This window comes from Coenobita brevimanus, chromosome 87 (genome assembly GCF_032717465.1).
Source record: "Coenobita brevimanus isolate Jiangsu-jjx chromosome 87, ASM3271746v2, whole genome shotgun sequence".
Taxonomy (NCBI): Eukaryota; Metazoa; Arthropoda; class Malacostraca; order Decapoda; family Coenobitidae; genus Coenobita; species Coenobita brevimanus.
The window spans coordinates 835,017-857,815 of NC_137040.1; the positions used below are offsets into that span (position 1 = coordinate 835,017).

A 22,799-nucleotide genomic window follows, 5' to 3' on the forward strand; every position below is an offset into this window, starting at 1 on the left:
CAACGCGAGACTGAACAGTGAAAAATATATCTAACCACAAAATAGCCAATCACAACATAAATAACTTATAAAAAGACTCGTTTATAAGAAAATTACTGGCAAAGATCCTCAGCTACCACCACCCACCTTACACCCTGGCACTCATGACGTCACCGCTTGTCATCCCTACCTCATCCATGACGTCATTTCCCACGTTGCACTGTCACACTTCCAAGCATACAACGCCTCTAAATATAGCAGTTTCGTATCCACATCTCTTCCTATGAGCAAATTAACCCCTCGAGACACCGTTTTTCTAGTGGATTCAATAAAGACGAAAATTTCTATGATTATTAAAGATGAAGGAACTCAAAAACCTACCCACACAGCACACACTTTAAATATCGAACTTGTATACCGTAGTTTACACACCAAAATAAACCACATTTTCTGTTATATATGAACATACACGTACATCTTTTCACTTGACATACGCACGGTATATATACGAGCTTAATCCAGCATACACCAGAATAAAAAAACATATATGTTAAACAGAATATAAGAAACCAATATATATTAAAAGGACTCACACTTGTCCATTCAATCCGACGTCTACTCCTAATTCTTCACATCGCAAGGTCGTTTCAGTACAACATTAACGTTACTATAGTTCCTTCATCTTAACTTGGCCGAGATTTCCTTCCCTTAAGAGCTTATTTCACGCAGCTCGGTGGCAGAGGACGATGATGCTATACCTATACATCCTCTCCACAGCACTTCTTTGTGACTAGCACTAGATTTTATTGTTAAACTATTGCTACGCCTCAGCATTCAAGATGGAGAGATGGCAATTTCGGGCCAAGTTTGGGAATAGATTTGACAGCTCCAAAAATATTCAGGCCATTCTAGAATCATCCCCCCTTCACACACACAGACACAGACACAGACACAGACACACACACACACACACACACACACACACACACACAGGGGGAACGGGTCGAAGGGGTCTGTTTCGTAACCAGTGTCTAGCATCTTCCTCTGTGTGTGTGTGTGTGTGTGTGTGTGTGTGTGTGTGTGTGTGTGTGTGTGTGTGTGTGTGTGTGTGTGTGTGTGTGTGTGTGTGTGTGTGTGTGTGTGTGTGTGTGTGTGTGTGTGTGTGTGTGTGTGTGTGTGAGAGAGAGAGAGAGAGAGAGAGAGAGAGAGAGAGAGAGAGCAACCTTCATCCATCTTACCATTCAAGACATAAAGGGTAAGCTGGAACGATGCCCTGTCCTTTAACCCTCCCGAGACCACCCCTGTTAAGCGCAACACCATAAGAAAGGTCTCCGCTGCTAAACACGTTTCACTGATCAAAAAACACCAAATATCCAACATGATCAAGTAAATCCTGACTGAAACCATAAGTCTGGCAAATTAAATGGGCTACACACACTTTCACTCACCAATCAAGCCCCCGGAATCCTGACTCCACCCCACAGGTATAAACAAAATTAAACACAGTAAGTCCAATAAACTGACTGATAAACAGATAAATTTACATACCCCTACTACATCCAGTCTATACATTATCAACTTAAAAACTGGAACCAGGAAGTGCAAACTGTGCGTGGGTGAAATTTTATAAGCACACACACACACACACACACTCATTCAGACACGTACACTCAGTTACACATTTACATAACAGTAAATGGGCCAACGTGGTTAAGACGTCCACCTCTCTCTCTCTCTCTCTCTCTCTCTCTCTCATGGAAAGTTTACACACAGAAAATGTAAAAAGTAGTAAATAAACACACACACGAAGATGCACAAGAGGACTATAATGTACTGACATCATGAGCCATTTCCACCACACACACACACACACACACACACAGCTGTCATTATTAAACCGCTACATCTTATCACACACACGCTATCATTTTTACAGGATCGTTATCACTATAATTACAAAGTTATCATCATTCTTTACACATCATTACTCTCTCTCTCTCTCTCTCTCTCTCAACGTCGCTAGTTTAAATTGCAGAGTGCATCTCAAAGATTCACGGGTATCTGTGTAAATAGGCATATGATGCAAGAATGGATTTTTCAAAGTATTACTTTGAGAGAGAGAGAGAGAGAGAGAGAGAGAGAGAGAGAGAGAGAGAGAGAGGAGGGGGGGGGGAATGCCAGGGTAGTCAGTGTTGGTAATGCTGGTATCAGAGATGTGATTTCCAAAGTTTAGGGATATAACTACAATCAGTTATCTTTACCAGAGGGAACTGACCCACTACAACACCTTCAATACTAAACTATGGCTGCATGAAATTCAGTTAGCCTTAGTTATAAGCTAAAACTTAGTCAACATGGTTACTAGTCAAATCTACCTTCCAGTCTGACTACAACGATATCTCTTTTGTATTCCTTAAGTGAAACTACACCAGCAAACCCTCAACAGGTGCAAAATGCTAGTTATCATGGGAAAAAATAAAATGCAGTCACGTAGCACACCTAGGAGCTTAAGATAAGCCAATGTGTGAGTCAAGGCCACCAGGTGACAACATACCACCCAGACTAAGGGATTTACTATCAACACTGATTTCATAACAAAGTGCTGTATCACGGCAACAACACTTTCTTCTGGGATCTTCTAGCATATTTCAGTGAGTTTCAGTATATCCATGGCAGGAAAAATTTTCCCTCAATATCAATACCTCACTTTCTCACACACCCACTTTCCATAACATGCCATTGTCATTTTGGTCATCCATTAAATATTTATTAATCTCTGTCACCCACCTACCCATTTCTAATCAGTGTGACCTTACCAACTAATCACTCTACTCTTTTATCAACAGACTTCATTACTCCACATTTTCACTTTTGTGTTCTATGTATATACTGTACGTATAAAAAATTCCACATCTACTATTTGCACTCCTGATGCTTCACTGTCATGCCATACCAATAAAACTTTCAGCAATGTGGATACTGCCATGCCCTCATGCAGCCTCTGAACAGTTTTTCCACCCACATCAGAGCTTGCACAGCATTAGCCACTTGCCATTCTTGTGCCACTTTACAAACAGCTTTGCTTCTGCACTTCCCTCCATTAGTTATCATTGCGGCAAGGTACTTAAAACTCTCATAATTCCAGTGCATCATCATTCACCGGCACATAACATAGTGACCTATCTTCTCTCAGCATTAACATCCAGATATCACTACTGACAAACACCATCCATAAACCAATATAGTCTGTCTCTTCGTAACCAGGCACACAAGATTATGACGGTGCACTGATAAGACTACACTTTTTTGCAATCACAATGAAGCACTGGTACCTGTTTGAAAACATCAAACAAAATCTAAGCAACACATGTACTGTACAAAAAATGCAAATTCCCAACATACAGCTGTGAACAAAATCAAGGAAAAAGAAAAATACACATAATGCAAGGTGCAGTGGAATAGGATGCAGAGTTGTAACACTGTCTTTTTCTGCCACTGAACTACATGCAATAAGCTACAAACTGGCTTATGACATCAAAAAAAAAATTAATAAAATCATATGGGGTACATGTAAGACAGCAGGAGAGTGAGTACTGGCTTTTACCCTAGACAACACCAAGCAGACGAAACATTTCCATCAGCAACAGAGAAAGCAGAGAATATCAGGTAAGTCAAGATATTGCTATTATACTAACCCTGGTGTGAAAAGCATACTTGTGTTTCTGTATACAAGTATCAACATCAGTGGTTTGTTCCTTTGCCAGTTACTTTAGCTTAAGTTAGTACAGTTTTAAGGCATATTTTTGGCATTTCTGAGGTTCCCATCCTTCTATACTTACTACTGTATTTAGCATCTCTCAAAAATTTACAGGTATATATAACACCTCACATGCCATCAAAACTAATTCTTAGCATTGTCCTGTGCCTACCTTTACAGAGGAAATACTGAAGAAAGGCTACCAGCAAGATACTAGACTTGAGACATTCCCTATACAGTATTAGAGAGAGACAAGCAATACCGAACAACATTTCATGCACGTTTCTACTTAGGAAATATATAAATGGCAGTACAAGGGTACGACAGAAAGCATTTCAAAAATACCAGTGATACAGTAAATACAGATAAAACAAAAGTGATGGTATCTAGAGATTGGTGGCAATACTGTCAAAGAAGAGGGAGAGTGGCCACGTAAGATTTGCCACAAAGGCATGGGAAGTAATTCCATTTTGTGCAGTGTCTGTTATAAGTGGGTGCACAAGAGAGGTAAAGGTATTAGAGGTAGACTGCAAGATAATGCTGATTTCACTTATGCAGTGTGTCGGGAGAGCAGGTGGAGATTGTCAGGCGTGGAAGGATTTTAACTTGCTGGTGAGTCTCTTGAGTGTGTGGAAGAGTTTTGTTATTTGGGAGACATGTCATGTGCTGGAAGTGGGGCTGGAGTTAGCTCTGTGGCTAGAGTGAGGAGTAACTGGAAGAAGTTCAGGAAGTTGCTGCCTCTCCTGACAATGAGAAGGCTCTCCTTCCATGCCAAGATATCTTTGTATGCAGCATGCGTTAGGACTGGAATTCTGTATGGCAGCGAGACTTAGGCAGTAAAGGAAGAGGATATTCGCAGGCTCAAACGTACAGAAATGACATTGATTAGGTGGATGTGCAATGTGTCGCTGAGTGTGAGGCCTGGGGGGGGCTAGGTTTACGATGGAAGAGTTGAGGGGTAAGATGGGACTGAAGCATACTGGTGTTGTGATGAGAAGTGGTAGACTGGGATGGTCTGGGCGTGTGGAGAGGATGGGGGGTGATCTTTGGGTGCAGAAAGCAAGACGTGGTAATGTTAGGGGTAGGGCTGCGAGAGGTAGACCAAAAAAGACCTTGGATGAGGTCAACAAATATGACCTCATGGATAAGGGACTAAATAGGGAAGCTGCAAGAGATCCAGCAGCATGGACAGCCTCCATTAGGTGACCAAGGCAGATGCACGCAAGCATGCTGGAGCCTTAAAAAACGAACAAACGAAAGAACAATGTTGTAATTTGTCATATAGTACATATCTAAGTAACAAAGGTATCAGGTCATTCATCCACCTCATTTGTTTCATGCTCTCTCTCACTTCTCCCTTCCTCTTATCATCATCCTGGCCCATAAGCAACTGTACGACTATTCTACGTAAAATCTCTCCTTCCCTCTCACCTTACTATAATACTCCTTCCTTAGTCTCCCCTACAACATCCAGTTAAGGTATGTTAATTCATCTCTCCTTCCCTCTCACCAATTATTATTTCTTCATACAGAAAAAATCTCTCCTCCTTTTACTCTGTTGTATCGATCCATTCTCCAGCCTTCCTAGGTACAGTACATCTACTGTAGTTGCATACTCACCCATGGTTGCAGGTGATGTTGTGCCAGTAGCATTGACATCCAGGGAACATGAGCCAATGCTATCCACTGAGGCTGTCTGTGCGTAGAGTGACATTTGCGGGGGGAGGGACGAGAGAGGAAGTGGTGATGGGTGTGGGGCAGGCGCTGCCATCCCCCCCACCGTCCCTACGCGGGAGTGGTGATGGTGTGTGTGGACAGGCAGGTTCAGGGTATGTGGCCGCTGGGCTGTGGCTGTTGGCCGCGTGCTGTTAGAGGGGTCAGTCTAGGGTTAGTCAGGCCACCAGATGGTGCTAAAGTAACAATTCATTAACTCGAATTATCAAGTTCTATATACTGCACAAGGCGTCCAGGTAAATATATGAGAAACTTCAGGTTATTCTTGGGATGATTTTAAGTACAAAATGCTATATCAACATAAGCCCAATTTTCAACCATTACAGGGCTACAGCTACCAATGGCTATATGAGTAAGTTATGAGAGAGATCATCAGTAATTGTAGCTCCTTGACAACTGGAACCTAAGTTGCTATAGCATTTATTACTCAAAACCAGCCAAAGAATAACCTCCTGAACCTCTCCACATATTTCCTGGGACATCCCATAGAAGCAGTGAGTTTTATCACCTGTGGGTATATTTCACAGCCAATGGGCTTGAATAAACTTGTCAACAGATGAGTATCATTCTGTTCTTGGTAAATTATCATATCTATATGAAAAGCAACTGAGAGGATTCAGAATTATTATTATCTTTTTTTTTTTTTTTTGCATTTTTTAAAGTTATTAAATTCATGCAATGATGCATTTTCATAACGGCTGAAAATGCATTCTTTATCATTCCAAGACAAAAGTAACACCACAAATGAAGGGTATTACATGACACTCTCTCCAAATTTGGAATTGTACCATTGCTGTGAAAAACACCCAACTCAGTAAAATGAACAATGAAATCTTGCATTATAGTCTCGAGTTAATGAAGTGCTACAGAAAATGGACCTGAGTTATGTTAAACCACCACCTACATGTTCTACTACTATATTATGAATTACTGTAAATGACTACAGCACCTGTAAAATATCATGTAAAACTGTTAACCCTCTGCACACTGTAACCCTTTGCCACTTAGCAAATGTACATACCCAGTAATAATTCCTCTAAAATGTTAATCCTGCGTAAACTAAAGAATCACCTGCACTGCACTCAGACAGTACTGTAATTAATGGCTTACAATCTATGGCAAAGCAAACAGTAGTTGAGCAGGTAGCATATGAAGATAAAATTATTTACTACAAAAATTTGTTATACTGTACCTTCAGTCTCAGGTTAATACTGTAATTACACCAAGTTAGGAATCTATATATAAATGAGTAACCATGTGCCAACTCAATTTGCATAAAATTTAGTTCTATCCTCCATTCCCAATCCTTATTATCATACCATTAAAAGAGTACAGTACTTTAACAAATAACTCCTTCACTACGAATGACTTTTGCTAATCTAAATAAATTCATGTGGCGGTAACGAGGACAACATAAATAAGGTGTCAAGAAACTGAAAAAATTAATGAAAAGACACATGGCACTACATTCAAAGTGGAACTGAAGGCCCTGCAGCACCTTTTTTGTGTGTGTGTGTGTGTGTGTGTGTGTGTGTGTGTGTGTGTGTGTGTGTGTGTGTGTGTGTGTGTGTGTGTGTGATTTATGCATTTTACACCCTGACAGCCTACCCTCTACTATATTACCTAAGCATCCATTGTTAGCAACAACTTAGTCTGCCTTAGTAATGTAGATGAGATCAAAGAGTACAAAGTGTAAATTAAACTGATAAGCAGTGTTACGAAGTCCCCTTCGTCATCTAGACCGTGGTCTGTAATTTCTTCGTTTCAGTGACATGTTTTATTATTTTAATTTTGCTTCCCTGTAATGGGATTATTACATTTAAGGAAGGTTTCTGGCAATGAATGGATTAATGAAGTGTATATCTGCCCCTTCTAGCATGAAAAATTTGTCCTAAACTGAATAAGAGTGTCTGGGAAATGCATGAGTAAAATTTAAATACTGTACGTCACTGAACTATGCTGATTCCTTCACCACCACAGACCTTCCCAAACCTGCATAAATTGGTTTGGATGTAGTCAGGGCAACAAAAAAAAAGACCTCATAGTGAAGGAAGTAAAACAGCTTTATGTACTCATAATAACTTGTTCCTGTGATGTTTACTAGCATCATAAAAGCGTAAAAAATAAATAAAAATATTCCTTCGCTATTATACCCCACACAAAGGCTACGATGGCAGTCTGGATGTATTCTTTTTTAGTTTCAAACAATTATTACATTACCATCCATATTCATTCCTAGACTAACATTATTTAGGCTACTGTAACCTTATTGCAAAAGGCAAAACTAATCCCTTCAATTTGATTATGTTTTACATTTTATTCCTGCCACCTCCGAACAATCTTGCTGGAGATATATCAGCTTGTGAAGGGAGGAATGAAGGCTAGATCTAACCCCTCCCTCCTAGGTCAAGAAGACCCTCCTGAGCTTTAAAAAATAGTGTGAAAGTACCTGTAGCAAGAATTAAATGAAAAAGAAGCACCAAACTGAATGGGTTAAGGATCAACAATTAAAAATAAGATGTAGCAAACTGAATGAAAACGAGGAATCCAAGGCTATGGTTAAAGCTTCTCCACTAGCTCCAGTAAACTGGTGCTACTACACTTCACAGTTAATGTTATGTGGGGTCACACTATAAGTGACTTTGGAGATTTTCTTAATACCTCTTCCTAAGCAATTCACTCTGCGCATTACACCTCAGTATTCTCCTGCATGCTATTCTTGCACTGCACGTTAAAATTAAAACCATATAACTAATACATAAGCCAGGGCTTAGGTGTACAGTAATAAATGGAAAATACAGTATAACCTCTTTAAGTTGACATAATAGAGGCTGAAACCATTCCAACTTCACTGAATTTCTGACATGGAAAGTGTGAGGCCTCCTGACTAACCAGAAAAAATATCACTTACAGTACCTCATTTGCAGAGGATGTAATCCAAGCATAAGACGGGCCTTTTGGCTGGATATTGAGGTGTTAGGGGGGCACATGACTGCTTCTGTGCAACATTTTCTAACCATAATCACAACCGCACAATGGACCCTCACAGGGTAGAACATGATGAATCTACTGCGTCATGCCGAGATTGGGTTTCCATTAGGCGGCATTTTATGACTCAGGGTTTTTTTCTGGATTTTTTTTAACGACAATTTTTTTGAAAATCTTGAATTATTTTTATCACCGAATATCATATGCCATGCCGACTTAAGTGTAATCCCACTATTCATCAGCATATTATATTTTAGTAATCTTCTTGTACATGGTACTACTGAAGCAAACTATATCAAAATCATAACCATATAACTAACATACAAGGAAGTTTTGGCAAAGCTACAACAATGGGCAAAATATATCACGACTGACGGAGTGCTATGGAGACTTGTGCCACTCAGAAAATGGATTATCACTGCAAGCAATTGGTCCTGGTAGCTGCTTGGCAATCCTAGTACAGTACAGTATATTGTTAGATTTTGTACTTTCAAACAATATGGTACAAATGACGAAGGGTGGAAGAGCTACACCCACATATTGAAGCTTTATTTACTGTGGAAATGTAACAGTTTTGGCAATACCTGATCTCTCTTCATGAGGTAAAAACTGCTTCATTTGCACAATATCCATTTCAATACATGAGTAACTCTTCCACCTGAACAATTCATGGCACTGTGGAATCAAGACACAATAATATGACTGGTAATACCCCATACAAAGCTACACCCCACCCCACCCTTTAACACACAAACAAGCCATAATAATAATACTCTTCATCATCAAATTCTCTACGACAGATATACCAAATACAAAGCTAACACGTCCATGACCAAATTAATGGATCAGCTCCTGCATACAGGCACAAAGAACCACCATCCCATGTTGAATATAAATTACTTTCGCAAGCTAAGTGGCAGCTGGATATACAAAATGTCATGTGAAGGTTACTTTCCACACGATCACAACCAAAGGAGACATAAAATATGGTCATCAGTTCGTTAAATATTTAGCAGACGCCCCAAATGGAATTCAAGTAGTATGAAGTGCTTTCCAGTTACTGTATATCTCACCATTTGTTGCCACTTCTCTAACATTTCTGTCACAGAATAACCCCTTCCCTATTTTGGGGTCACTAATCCTCCACGGGGGTTATTAATAACCCCAAGACTCCATTGCGATCAAAGTGTCACAGAAGAAAAGTGGTGGCAAATTATGACACTAACAGAAAACACTTCAAACTACAGTACTTGAATTCCAGTTGTGGCTTCTGTTATATATTATCTGTCATTTCTTCCACCGTGGCAATTTTTTCTTTCTTTATTTGAAAAAAAATGAACTAAACCTATTTTCAGCTGACATCAAGCTTGTTAACAACAGCATTTTTTTAATCCTAAATGTTTCCGAGTATGACAAATAGGAAATCTGAATTTAACGATTGGTTTTAAAATTTTACTACGCCTTATATCAACATAATCAATGTAGCTAGCTAACGTTTGGTTATAGAATGAAATGTTTTCTAATTCACTATGGTATATAATCACACAGCTAAAACTGTACACAGTATATGGTGGCATAATGAAGTTTCCCAAATGAATGATTATATCATCCATGTTTTTTAACTAATTACTTCAATCACTCCATTTTAATAATATTTTTTAAATTTATTCCAGCCACATATTGTATGTAAATTTAATATTTTTCCGCAAAATTCAATTTCTGTATGCTTCACCGTAACGGTGCGTTCATTCATGGGTTTTGAATTTTTGTACTACACAATATATTTGTCAAATCTGTTTCTCTATGGGCTTCTCACATATCTCAATTTTATTTTGGATAATAATTTGCAGAAGCTACAACTGGAATTCTATCTACCTACAGCCAGACGCCATAATCCCGTATGGGGTGGACATTTGTCTTTGAGTTGGTTGTTTTACATAGAGGTGCACCAACCCTCTGCCAACCCACTAGCTGACATGCAGGGAACAACTGGGATTCAAGTACAGTATTTTGAAGTCTCTTCTATTCTTATCCCATCCTTCGCCAACACTTGTCTTCTATGACACTCTCGTCGTAAATGATCCCTGGGTAATGACTTCAAAGGATGAAACCTCAAATAAGCAGCAGTTAATCTGCAAGCGAAGTGTCATCGAAGAAGAGCATCAGCAAATGGTGATATGAATGGAAAACATTTCAAACTACTTGATTTCCAGTTGTGGCTTCTGCCAAATATTTACCTCATCTTTTAGTACTACAGAATTTACATACTGGTATCTTGTTAAAAATGTTGAAATCCTTGAAGTTACAGCCTAACAGGTTCCCTCACTATTAATGACATGTTTTTGTACACACACTGGATGTTCATGTCATGAAATGGTACTGATAAACAAAAACTTAAACCCTTCTATACCAAGGCCAGGTGTTGGCATAAAACTGAATTACCTTTCCAATACAACTGAATTCAAAACATGCATATCTACAGCATTCATAAAAGATTACATGCATGTTGTCACTCCACAAATGAAAAAAAAATAAACATTCTGAGAACAACAATAATTATGAACCCGTGTCAAGATTAAATGCAACTTGTTGAACTTGTACCATATTACTCTACTCAGTGCTCAACCACAACCCGAAATCAACGGTTTTACTACGAATAAGTTAAAAGTTAAGAACACTGACATATCTACCACGTTCTCGTCTAGATTCCAAGAAAACTATGACAGAACTATGCTCATTTCCGGAGTAGCATGGGCTGGGGGTCGTAAGCGGAAGGTGACTGTGGCAAGACGGTGGTGGGGAGGAGGTGGTGGTGGGGGGAAGGAAGTGAGAGAGATCTTAGGGATGATGAGTGTAACTTTGACGCACTACAAACTCTCTCCGGGCCTCCCTGTCGATATACATGTCCTTAATCTCACCTGCCATGCACGCAGTGGGGTCTGACGGGCTTCACGGGCAGACTAAAGGGCTGCGCAGCGAGATCAGGCACGTGTGCTGGTCGAGTCTTCTCGCGATGTCAACAATACCATCGATTCACTTTTGCCTTCCCTCTGTGGCAGCAGCTTTGCTGGCCGCTGCTGCCACCTGCCGCCCACACCTCGCACCACACCCACAAACACCGCCACATTTAAATCCCGTATTTAAAGTCCCATCCTAGACTCTGTGTCGCCTTTTTCCTTGGAATTTATCGTAGATTGTACACCTTGGTATTTTCCTTTAAACCATTTATATATTACTAGTAACGGAGAAGCGCATAAAAATGTTATATACAAAATTTATCACTAAAGAAGTGTTACGAAGCCTCTGTCATGGCCCCTACATTTCGGCGCGATATTTTATGAACTTCGTTTAACCATGTTTGAGGTTTTGCGTGTAAGTTGCATATCAGTCCAAACCATTCGTGCACACAGCCATTTGTGCATCAGACTGAAACTTGCATGTAAGTGGCCGTTACGTTAAAACACGCTAAAATTTCCCAAACATTCTGCCGATGCATGATCGAGTACCGTACCTCAAGCTTGACCATGTAGGGAGAATGGAGAATAAGAGACTGACTGGGAGAGTGTATGTGAGTAAGGTGGAAGGGAGGGAAGGTATAGGGAGACCGAGAATGAGATGGAAGGATGAGGTGGAGAGGTATATGAGGGAGGGGGGGAGGGAGAGGAGTTGGAGCAAGGGCAGCCTGATGGCGAAAGAATGACATGGGGGAGGTTCTATTGTGGCTTCCCCTTCCGAAATGTAGGTGTCTGACCATAAACAGACATATGGAAATACCACACTATTTCATATTTTCGCATGAGGCCATTTCGGTTTGGCACTCTGCAGCCACAAAACTTATCAGTTTCTGACGTGGTTTCAGTAACGCCAGTACTGGAACAAATGTTAACAGGACACATGTTAAATTTTTCGAGAACACTGAGGTCAGTCAACGAATATTTGGAAATCAGGAGATGGATAGTCGTGAGCTGTGAGTATCCGATGCTGCCCTATCCCATCAAAGGAATTTGTCACTGGTTCAGAGATAATCCTGGGTGGCCCATGCAAATACTTAACATAACACGATGGATACACCAGTAATGGAGTTGGTGTGCGGTCATAAAGTCACACTGGCAAGGATCCCAAGATTCAGTGGCAATCCTATCACCAAAGGCTTCCAGAGAAGTAGTGTAAGGATGGTATGAACCAAAATCTATTGAGTTCGGATTCTGGACCTACAGACCCTAGCCTCATCTGAACAGCTGGACCAGAAGTGGACCTTGGGTGAAGCGGTTTATACAGTTCTGCCTGGCTGAGACACAAGAGCCACACTACGTGGCGATACCACCGAACAGTGAAGGTGCCACATAATATTACGGTAAAGGAGATTAAACATGAATAACATTTTTAAAGAAGTCATCGTACCAGTGCTCTATTTTTTGCGCTGTGACTGTACCAGTGCTTTGTAACTTAGACTGTGCTCTCTATGTCAGGCTCTGTGCTGCAGTGGTTCTCTATACTCCAGGTTATGCATATATTACAGGTTTTGGATCTGTTATAGTGCTCTATACTCCATACTTTTTTGTAGCATTCTACATTCCAAGCTTTGTGCAGCAGGTGCTCTACTGTAGGCTTACATTCCAAGCTACGCTCTAGTGCTCTACACCCGAAACTGTGCACAATACCCAAGCTTTGTGTTTTATATTCCAGGCTGTGCTCTGTACTCCAAGCTGTGCACAATATTCCAGATTCTATGCTGTATGCCATATTGTGCTCTATATTCCATGCTGTGCTCTTTAGTTCCGGCTCTGTGCTCTATATTAAGGTTGTGTTGGTAGTACTACTCTATGCCTCAGGCTTTGTACTGGAAGTAGTGCTGTATATTCCAGTTTGTGGCCTATACTCTTAGCCTTGTGCTTTATATTCCAGCTTTGTGCTCTGTATTCCATGTTGTGCTGTATATTCCAGTCGTGTGGATAACAAGAAGGAAGCCGTGCACATAACCATCCTTCGTCTCTGATATCCACGACATGAAGTACAAGCAAACAGCTAATTCTTATTACCTGCGACGCAAGATGCTAGGTATATGAGTGGCCCTGGCTTACTTTCTTGTTATGGTTGTTGTTGTTCCTGGTCTTGTTGCTGTAGTTGTTGTTGTTGTCGATTTTTTTCTTCTTCCTCTTCTTTTTCTTGTTCAAAAAAAGGTATGTTAAAAAGGATTTTGATATATATTCCACAGTTAGGGAAAGAGAGAGAGAGAGAGAGAGAGAGAGAGAGAGAAAGACAGACAACAGACAGACAGACAGACAGACAGACAGACAGACAGAGACAGAGACAGAGACAGAATGCGGTTTACGTTTGAATGTTTAAGTAAATTAACGAGTACCTAATATAGAATGGCAAGATATATCCCGAGAACACACACACACACACACACACACACACACACACACACACATACACACACACACACACTATCACCAGTTTGGTATGAATCCAAAAAGAAAGTAAATTATCAACACGAGCTATTTCTGAGATTTTTCTGCCATCCAACTGAGCACATCTGAGACCCACAGTTTGAGAGTCCTCGCGTGAAGAAAGGTATGGTTCTTTCACTTTAACCTGGCCCAGATTTTCGTCCTTTTGCAGCTCATTTCACGTAGCTCAATGGCAGAAGGGGACAATGCTACGGTCCTACATCCTTTCCGTGGCACTTTTCGTGAGCAGCATCATATTCGAGTGTTAATCCATTTTTACACCTCGGCATTCCAGATGGAGAGATGATAAATTCAGGCCAAGTCAGAGTAAAATGAGTATAGCAGAGGTGATGAAAAAGAAGGAAGGCAATGTGTGGTGATGCAGGGAGATGTTAACGGTGGGATGAGAAAGGGGGGTGAAAGAGAGTGATGATTTTAGGCAATTGTGAGTGAAACAGAAGTGTATCAACATCATAATCATTAAAGTGCGAAGAGAGATAGAGGGGTAACATCATCATCAATATCATCACCACCATCATCTTCATCATCATCCAAACCTCTTTTCCAACCCAATACCATCAGTAAGGCCCCCAGAAACAAGGAAAGAGAAAACACGACAGACAGGTAGCAAAACAAAAATGGGATATATAGCTCTGTGTGGTGATACAGAGGGATGTGAGACTGTGGTGGCCAGAGACGGGGGAAGAAGGGTGTGTGAGTGTACGAGGGAAGAAGGGAGGGAGGGAGGGAAGTGGGGTCATTCACCTAGTATACAGGGGAACGAGGAAGGTGTCATGTCTCCTAGTGGTGTGGAGATAGAAATGGATGTAAACAGGGTCGTAGTGTGTAGGAGAGGGAGATGAGGTGTGTGAGGGAGGCGAGGTATAATTCATACGGTATAGGGGGGGACGCGGGAGGTGTCATGTGTGGGATGTAATAGTGTGGTAGTGTGTGAGTGAGGGAGGAGAGGTGTGTGAGTGCATGAGGAAGGGATAGGGGATGGGGTCACTCACCTTGTATAGAGAGGGACGAGGGGGGTGTCACGCATCCTAGTAAGTGCAATTACAGTAGTGTGTGGTAGTGTGAGACAGGAAGGAGAGGGAAGTGAGTGCAGCAGGAACGGGGGGTCACTCAACTGGAATAGAGAAGGACGAGGGTATGGAGGGGAAATAGAAAGGGTACGTGTAGAGACAGCGAGGTCTGTAATAGTGAGGCAATGAGAGAAGTGTGTGAGTGAAGGGGAAAGGATGGAGGGCGGGGTCACTTACATTGTATACACAGGGACAAAGGTATGGAGAGGATACAGAAAGGGTACGTATAAAGTGGCTGATGTCTGTAATAGAGAGGCAGTGAGAGAGGTGTATGTGTGCGAGGGGAAGGGCGGGTCACTCACCTGGTAGAGAGAGGGACGAGGGAGGTGGTCATGTCTCCTTTAGGCCGGGAGTCAACCTGTGCCAAAGAGCAAGTCATTAGTGGAGCATCAGCACAGCACATTACAGGAGTGCACATACAGTATATACTGTATATTTACTTCATTACTACCACATCATCATCATCATCATCATTCCAGTACCCATCCTTATCATCAGCGTCATCATTAACGTGTATAATATTCATAAATGGAACACCAGAACACCGGAACAGTCTTCTTGTTACATCATATGCATTTACATCAACCCGGAGACACCTCTATGCATTTCAACTGCAATTCCAACCTCTAACCTCTTCACATTAAAACCTCCCTCTGAATCCGGGTGGAGTCATTTTTAGTATTATTCACCTCAACAGTGACTTTGGACTGTAGAGACTAGATATAGGCTTTATCAACCTCTTCAATATGAGGGGACACTCTGAAAGCAGAACAAAATCGTCCAGTGGCAGCAAGAATCAAATTAAATTGACATCATCCGGATTCAATGGTATCGTATTCAATGTTCATCAGTGTAACAACAACACAATGCATCAGGGTTGTAGTTACTTTATAATAATGCCCATATTTAGTGACTGTCCACCGCAGGCTACTACATACTGTACACATGTAACAATAAAATAATATATTCACCATGCACGGCGAGGTTATCTTCCTTCTCCTCCCCTACATCTTGTAATTCTACTCTTCAGTGTTAGTCTCTGTATCTTCGTCGTCATCTTTTAATTTCTTAACAGGAAAAGGTCTCTAAACTGAATAAATCCTCCAGACGGTACAAAAAATGAAATGTAAAAGGATTCAGGGTACTTTTTCTAACATAAATAAGGCCTGAGGGTTCTCGCTTCACCCGAATAAAGTCGTCTTACATTACAGAGAATGAAACAAAATGTACGTCTCCAGTGTGAAGGGGTTGATAAGCAATTATTGCATGGAGATCCGATCTGCGTTCCTGAGGGGACGCCGAACCCACCTCCGCCAACACCCCCACGTATGCACTCGATACTGACTCTTGCCTATCCCAGTTGTACCACCCCTACTCACATGCCCTCACACACCCTCCCCCACCCCTACCACACTATCTAGGGGTCTTCTACCTCCCCCACCTTTGCATCCCCCAGCCCTGCTAAGCCTCCCCTTCACGTCCCAACCCACATCCCCCACCTCACCCCCTACTCCATAACCAAGGTCCTCTACGTGCCTCCAAACCCCTGCTTAACCCCCCTGTGTCCAACCCCTGCCAAGCCTCCCCTGCCTGTAACCCCACCGTCTGACCCAACACCCTGACTGACCTTCCCTCCCACGCCTCACTGGCCGTTCCTGGACCCTCACCTACACTTTCAATGGGCTTTATGTACACTTTTCATTGTCACTGTCAGATGTTAGCAGCTGGCTACACACACACACACACACACACACACACACACACACACACACACACACACACACACAGATGGATACAAATAGACAGATTCTAAAAGGCACAACAGACCGATAAGCAGCTAGACGTATAGAAACGCAGAAAAGAATATTTATAGACAGACTGACTGACACGAATATACATAAACATCAGAATACTTAGAGACATTACACTTATCCATTAAAAATATAATTAACCTGGACTTCCACATCTTCACCACGTGTCATTGTGCACTTCTTCACCTGACGTCACCATCCCATGTATCTTTAATTTCTTGTGCCTGTCCTTGCTCACAAACCCGTTCTCCTCCACCTCCACCTCCATCTCCTCACTCTTCCTTCCACAAAATCTTCTCTCCATTCCTTCCTTCTCTCCTCTCTCTCTCTCTACCTACTCCTCACCCTTCCTTCCACAAAATCTCTTCTTTCCCATCATCCCCTTTCCCTCCACATATCCTCTCTTCCCTTTACTCCATCAGCTCATTCCCTTTCTCCACTGTTTTCTCCTCCTAATCTTGCATCCCACCTCCATTCTCTCTCTCCACAAAGTCTCTCTTCCCTTCCTTCCTTCCTTGTTTCTCCACTTCTTTATCTCCCATCTCCTTTTTCTCTTCACATATCCTCTCCTACCTTTACTACTACAGATCACGCACTCCCTTACTCCACTTCCCTCTTTCCCATATTCTCTTCCCTGTTCCCATGCCCTGTCTTCTCTTGACCTCTTCGAATCACTTCCTTCCCCACTGCTTTCTCCCCCTAATTCTTCTATCCCGCCCTCCTTTTTCTTCCCATACATCACCTGTTTCCTTCACTCCTTCACAACACTCCCTTCCTTCACTTCCCCCTCTCCCTAACTCCTCCAGCTGGGACGTCTGTCAACAGAGTAAAATGGCCATAAAGAACTTTTTACGATGAAGGAGCCATGTCTGGTCCTATCCCTTCATTTTATTTTTATCTATCATTCAATCTATAAATCTATCTACCTACCTATCTATCGCTCTATCTATATATCTATCTATCTGAAGAGCCTGGTAGGTGTATGAGTGAAAATAAAGGAAACCATGCAATCTTAAACACCTTAGGCTTAGAAAACTTTGTGACCGCTGATGTTTGAAGCTGAGTTAGCCCAATGAGCCAGGAGATTTTTTGTTAATTTAATTCCTATCATCTCCTGACGACTTTCATCCGCTTAGGCTAGACTCTGCGAACTACACATGAGTTAGATACAGCCTTAGTAAATCCCGTCAGTAAATCCCGTCAAAGCAAGAGGATTTCCCAGGTTGTGTAAAATCGTCTTGAAGTAGCACGAGTAAACAAAACAAAACAAAAGGAACATCACCGGAATCAAAGGGTTAAAAAAAAAAAATCCTGTGACTCCTCCCTTCTCTCCACATTCTAGAGCACTGCCACTCCTTCTTCCCCTCCTCCTCCTCCAACCACTCCCTTTCCTCCACTCCACACCCCCCCTATCCAGCGCTCCACTCCCCCGCCTCATATTGTTTCACAGTCACTTCCATTAATAAACCACCCCTTCTAAACATGTCATGCGGATCTAAATCAAATCAACCAACAAATCAATCACTCAAAAAACGAATGAACCAACCAGGAAACCAACCAAACAAACAATCAAGAAACCAATCAATCTTAAGGATCCCTCATACTAAAGCTTGTCATGGTACAGTTAATATTTTGAATTGACCATCGGTTAAACCAGGTGCCAAAAATAGCTAATTACTTCCCAACAGGTGATGAAAAACTATTGGAAAAATGAAATTTCATATGTATAGCAAAATTTCTAACCATATGAGAGTTTCAGCCTGGACACTACTTGTGTTTGAATTTCCCGCCAGAGATGATTGCGTGGATGGTTACTAAGATGTCAGCCTCATTTCAAACTGAGGGTACACGTTCGAGGCAGTGGTAGCCAAACATCTCAACGAACACACAAAACGTCTCCATGAACCAAGAAGAAAGTTGTCGGAAGTAAGGAATTATTAAAAACTCTTCACACAATGGCAGGGAGATAATAAGAAGAAAAGTGTCATTTGGCGTGACAAAAGGAAGTATGATGTGTTGGTATTGTGATGCAGTATTGTGAGAGGCAGCAATTAACAAACCGTTCTCTTGGGTCTACAGCCTCTCTCCTATTGTTGCTGGTCTTATTATCTACGGTGAAAGACTGTAGTTAGAGGCTGCGTCTATCCGTTCTCCATTCTTTCATCTACTAGTTTGCCTAGCGATGTGTATCTCCTTCAACGCAATATTTCAAACTCATATCCACATCAACGAATCAATCTACCAAACACTAAACATCTTAATGATTTCCTCTTTATAATGGAAACAGCTACAATTATTTTATGAAAGAATAAGAGTAAAGTACACATGATCTCCAGGAATGAAGAGCACATTAATCTAAAATACGGCGTTCATTTGGTATTGGTATAGTTGTGGACGTAAACTCAGGGGACTGCAGGCCAAAGCATCCCTTCTTTCACAGTCCACCATCCTCCTTTCAGAGACGTCCAATCGGTGCCATCACACGAAGGCGTCCCTTTCCAGCATCAAGCCTGAGTCTGTGATGACCAGAGGCGACTAAGTTGGTGGTGGTTGTCATTTTCCCTTTCTCAATCTCACTAGGCTTATACACACACATACACACACACTCTCTCTCTCTCTCTCTCTCTCTCTCTCTCTCTCTCTCAATATCAATATCCAAACCAGAATTATGCATCTCCCACACACGTAAACTCATAGGTCTCCCCTCCCCCTCTCTCTCAATATCCAAACCAGAATTATGCATCTCCCACACACACATTTATAGGTCTCTCTCTCTCTCTCTCTCTCTCTCTCTCTCTCTCTCTCTCTCTCTCTCCCTGAGGTCAAGGCAACAACATACCAAACATTTTTTCCCCGTCGTCACTTTTTCTGCTCTTCGCCTTTTTCAGTACCTACTCTCAGCCAGCTTAAAGGGGGCGTTGAGAAAGTGCTGGGATGGAAGATTTAAGGCTCTGAAATTTAAACTGAGGGTGCGAGGCTGTAGGCTATGTATCTGTGTATTAACAAACGCCTTAGGGCACACCAGGGGGCCACGTAACACCTCTTCCTGTGCGATTTATTGTGCATACCTTGACACTCTCTTGCGTGCTGTTTTTGTAGCTTTATTTTCGACATTTATTTATACACGCGGATCCTGAGGTGTAACGTGCAGAATAATTCGCCACGAAAGAGGTATTAGGAAATCTCAAAAGCCACTTACGGCCCTTAATCCCACATCACCCTGCCCGCCTTCATGATGTCCTCCCTCCAACTCACACCACCCTCACTCGTTCACCTCTCCATCCCATCCCTCCATCTCATCCTCGGTCTCCCCCTCCCTCTCTCCCCCTCCATCTCATTCACACCCACTCTCCTAGTCAATCTCTCCCTCTCCATTCTCTCCATATCGCCAAACCATCATTTCTAACATCTTCCATCACATCACCACCAAAACGCACCTTAACTTTCCCATCCGTCTGTCTCCTATTCCACTCAAGCGCACATGCTTCTCTCACATACTCCTATCTCATTTCCACTCGTCTCACATCTGCTTTGCGTCCTTCCAAGAAAGTCCAAGTTTCTCTTCTATACGTCAGTGTGTGGATCATAATACTATCAAGCAACAACTTATTACTGGGATAATACCAAAAATTTAACAAGCTATCACCATATACTCGGTTTGTTTTTATTTAGGAGAACTAGACCATTCTCACAACTTGAATGCTATGTCGTGACTGCCTGAAATCCGATAGTTATGAGGTAGGAACGAGTCTCCTTGGTTACTAGCCAAATAAACCTTCTACTCTGACTACACCTGGGCATTAACGGAGCTGAAAGAGGTTGGGGAACTGCGTCAGGTTAGGGCAAACGCACCAAATTAAGTGGTTGTCAGTGGAAGTAATAGGAGTAACATGAGGCTAACCGAGTGATGGTGTTGTGTGTCTCCTTGTTGTGTTGTTGCAGGTGTGTCTATGTGTTACCCCGTGGCCTTGGGTGTGTCTGGCAGCTGCACACACACACACAACACACACACACACACACACACACACACACACACACACAACCTTATAAATACCAATGCACACACCCAAACACCTGCAGACACACCTAGACAAACATCAAAAATAACATACACACACACACACACACCTGCAGACACACCTACACAAACACCAAACATCGCACTCCCCCCCCCTCTCTCTCTCTCTCTCTCTCTCTGCCCCACCTGCTGGACACGCCCGCCAACCTTGGGGCTTTAAATCGTTCTCCTCGCAAATACTCGCAATCAAATTTATGACCAGTCGAAAGAGTCCACCCTAAGGTAAAAAAAAATAATAATAATAAAAAAAATAATGCACACGATCGTTAAGAAAAAAAAAACATGAAAAAAAACATACACGTGAATCAAACACAACCCAGTATAAATTCTCTGTAGTGTATTTATTAACGCAGTGTATCTACCGCACTTATACAAAAACCTCCATAACCCCTTTGTTCTCCACTGACAAATCTCCATAACCCATTTTATCTTTGTTGATGGCCGTGTGTTGTCAGGGTGAAAGATAAATTTGACTAGTAATCAAGGAGACTCACTCCTATCTCGTTACTACGACTCATCGCATTTCATACAACCCAGTATAAAATCTCTGTAGTGTACTTATTAACGAAGTGTATCTATCGCACTGATACAAAACCTCCGCAACGCCCTTGTTTTCCACTGACATATCCATAACCCATTTTATCTTTGCTGATGGCCATGTGTTGTCAGGGTGAAAGATAAATTTGACTAGAAATCAAGGAGACTCACTCCGATCTCATTACTACGGCTCATCGCATTTCATACAACCACGATTTAGAATTCAAATTGTGGGAGCGGCCCAGTTCCGTCAGAGAAAACAAACTCGCTCTAGTTGGGGAAGAGGTCGAAACAATGTATATTTACCTTACACGTACGGTGACGGCTTCGGTATTTCGATTTTACTGCCGCCTGACAATTTTTTATTCCAATGAAATCTCTCGTAGTGGAGGCACACACACACACACACACACACACACACACACACACACACACACACACACACACACACACACACACACACACACACTTCAAATTAAAAAGAAATTATGCATGAGTCTAGATCCGGAGCAGCAGGTTTTACAAACTATATTTCTTATGACAGAGTGTCTGGGGGGAACGAAGCCCCCCCATCAGGATCCCCCTTACCCCACACCCACACACTCCCAAATCTTCCTTTATGACGTCTAGGTGAAATTATACAGGTGGATTACATGCCGGAGACAGGTTCTGTCGACCAGTATCTTATGCCTTGGATCTAAAAGGGGCAAAGACCCCCTCAGACCCTGTTCCTTATGTATAGCCAAAGTTTTCAAAACAATGATGCATAACTGGCAGATTCAAGCGGGAGACAGGTTTTTTCCACCATATATTCTATGTCTGGATATCTCAGAGGGGGCAAATTTCCCCTTCAGTCCTTCTTAAAAATTCAGAGATAAAATGTTGAAAGGAAGTTACGGATCAGGCAGATTTTATCAATACTCTGTTATAACCTGGAGTCTGAAGCAGGAGGATTTTTTTATAATGTACGTCGTTGAAACTTTGCAGGTGTGTTAACTGATGTGGGAAAGAAAAAAAAAACTTGCTATATAAATAATGTCCTTAACCTTGGTAACCCAAAGAGGCGGCAACACACTGGTGAGGTGAAAAACAAGATTAGCAGAGGGCGTAGATGGAAACCTTGTCTGGTGGTGAAGGCTCCATCAGAACAATATTAAGCCAGATGGTGCGTTCACAAGATAGGGACAATCAAGGTCATACGAGTCCCAAATAATATATCGTCTCTGCCTTCACAAATCATGAGTTATCTGTGAGAATCGTTTGGAATTACATGGAGAAACAGACATGAAGTTCGGGAGCGATGTGGAGCTGATGTGGATGTGTTGGAAAGCGTTAGGAGTACCCTGAGAAGGTTTGGCCATGGAGAGAGAA

General features: G+C 41.9%; 1 protein-coding gene across 1 annotated transcript in view; it reads right to left on the bottom strand.

Annotated features, from left to right (window-relative positions):
* Window positions 1-22,799, bottom strand: part of LOC145410920 (uncharacterized) — an 89,260-nt gene that overhangs the window by 37,999 nt on the left and 28,462 nt on the right. The window contains exons 7-8 of the mRNA XM_080280962.1: window positions 15,305-15,360; window positions 5,357-5,601 (exon numbers count right to left, since the gene is read on the bottom strand). Of these exons, the coding sequence (XP_080137088.1) occupies window positions 5,357-5,601; window positions 15,305-15,360 (301 nt within the window). The remainder of the gene's footprint in view (window positions 1-5,356; window positions 5,602-15,304; window positions 15,361-22,799) is intronic.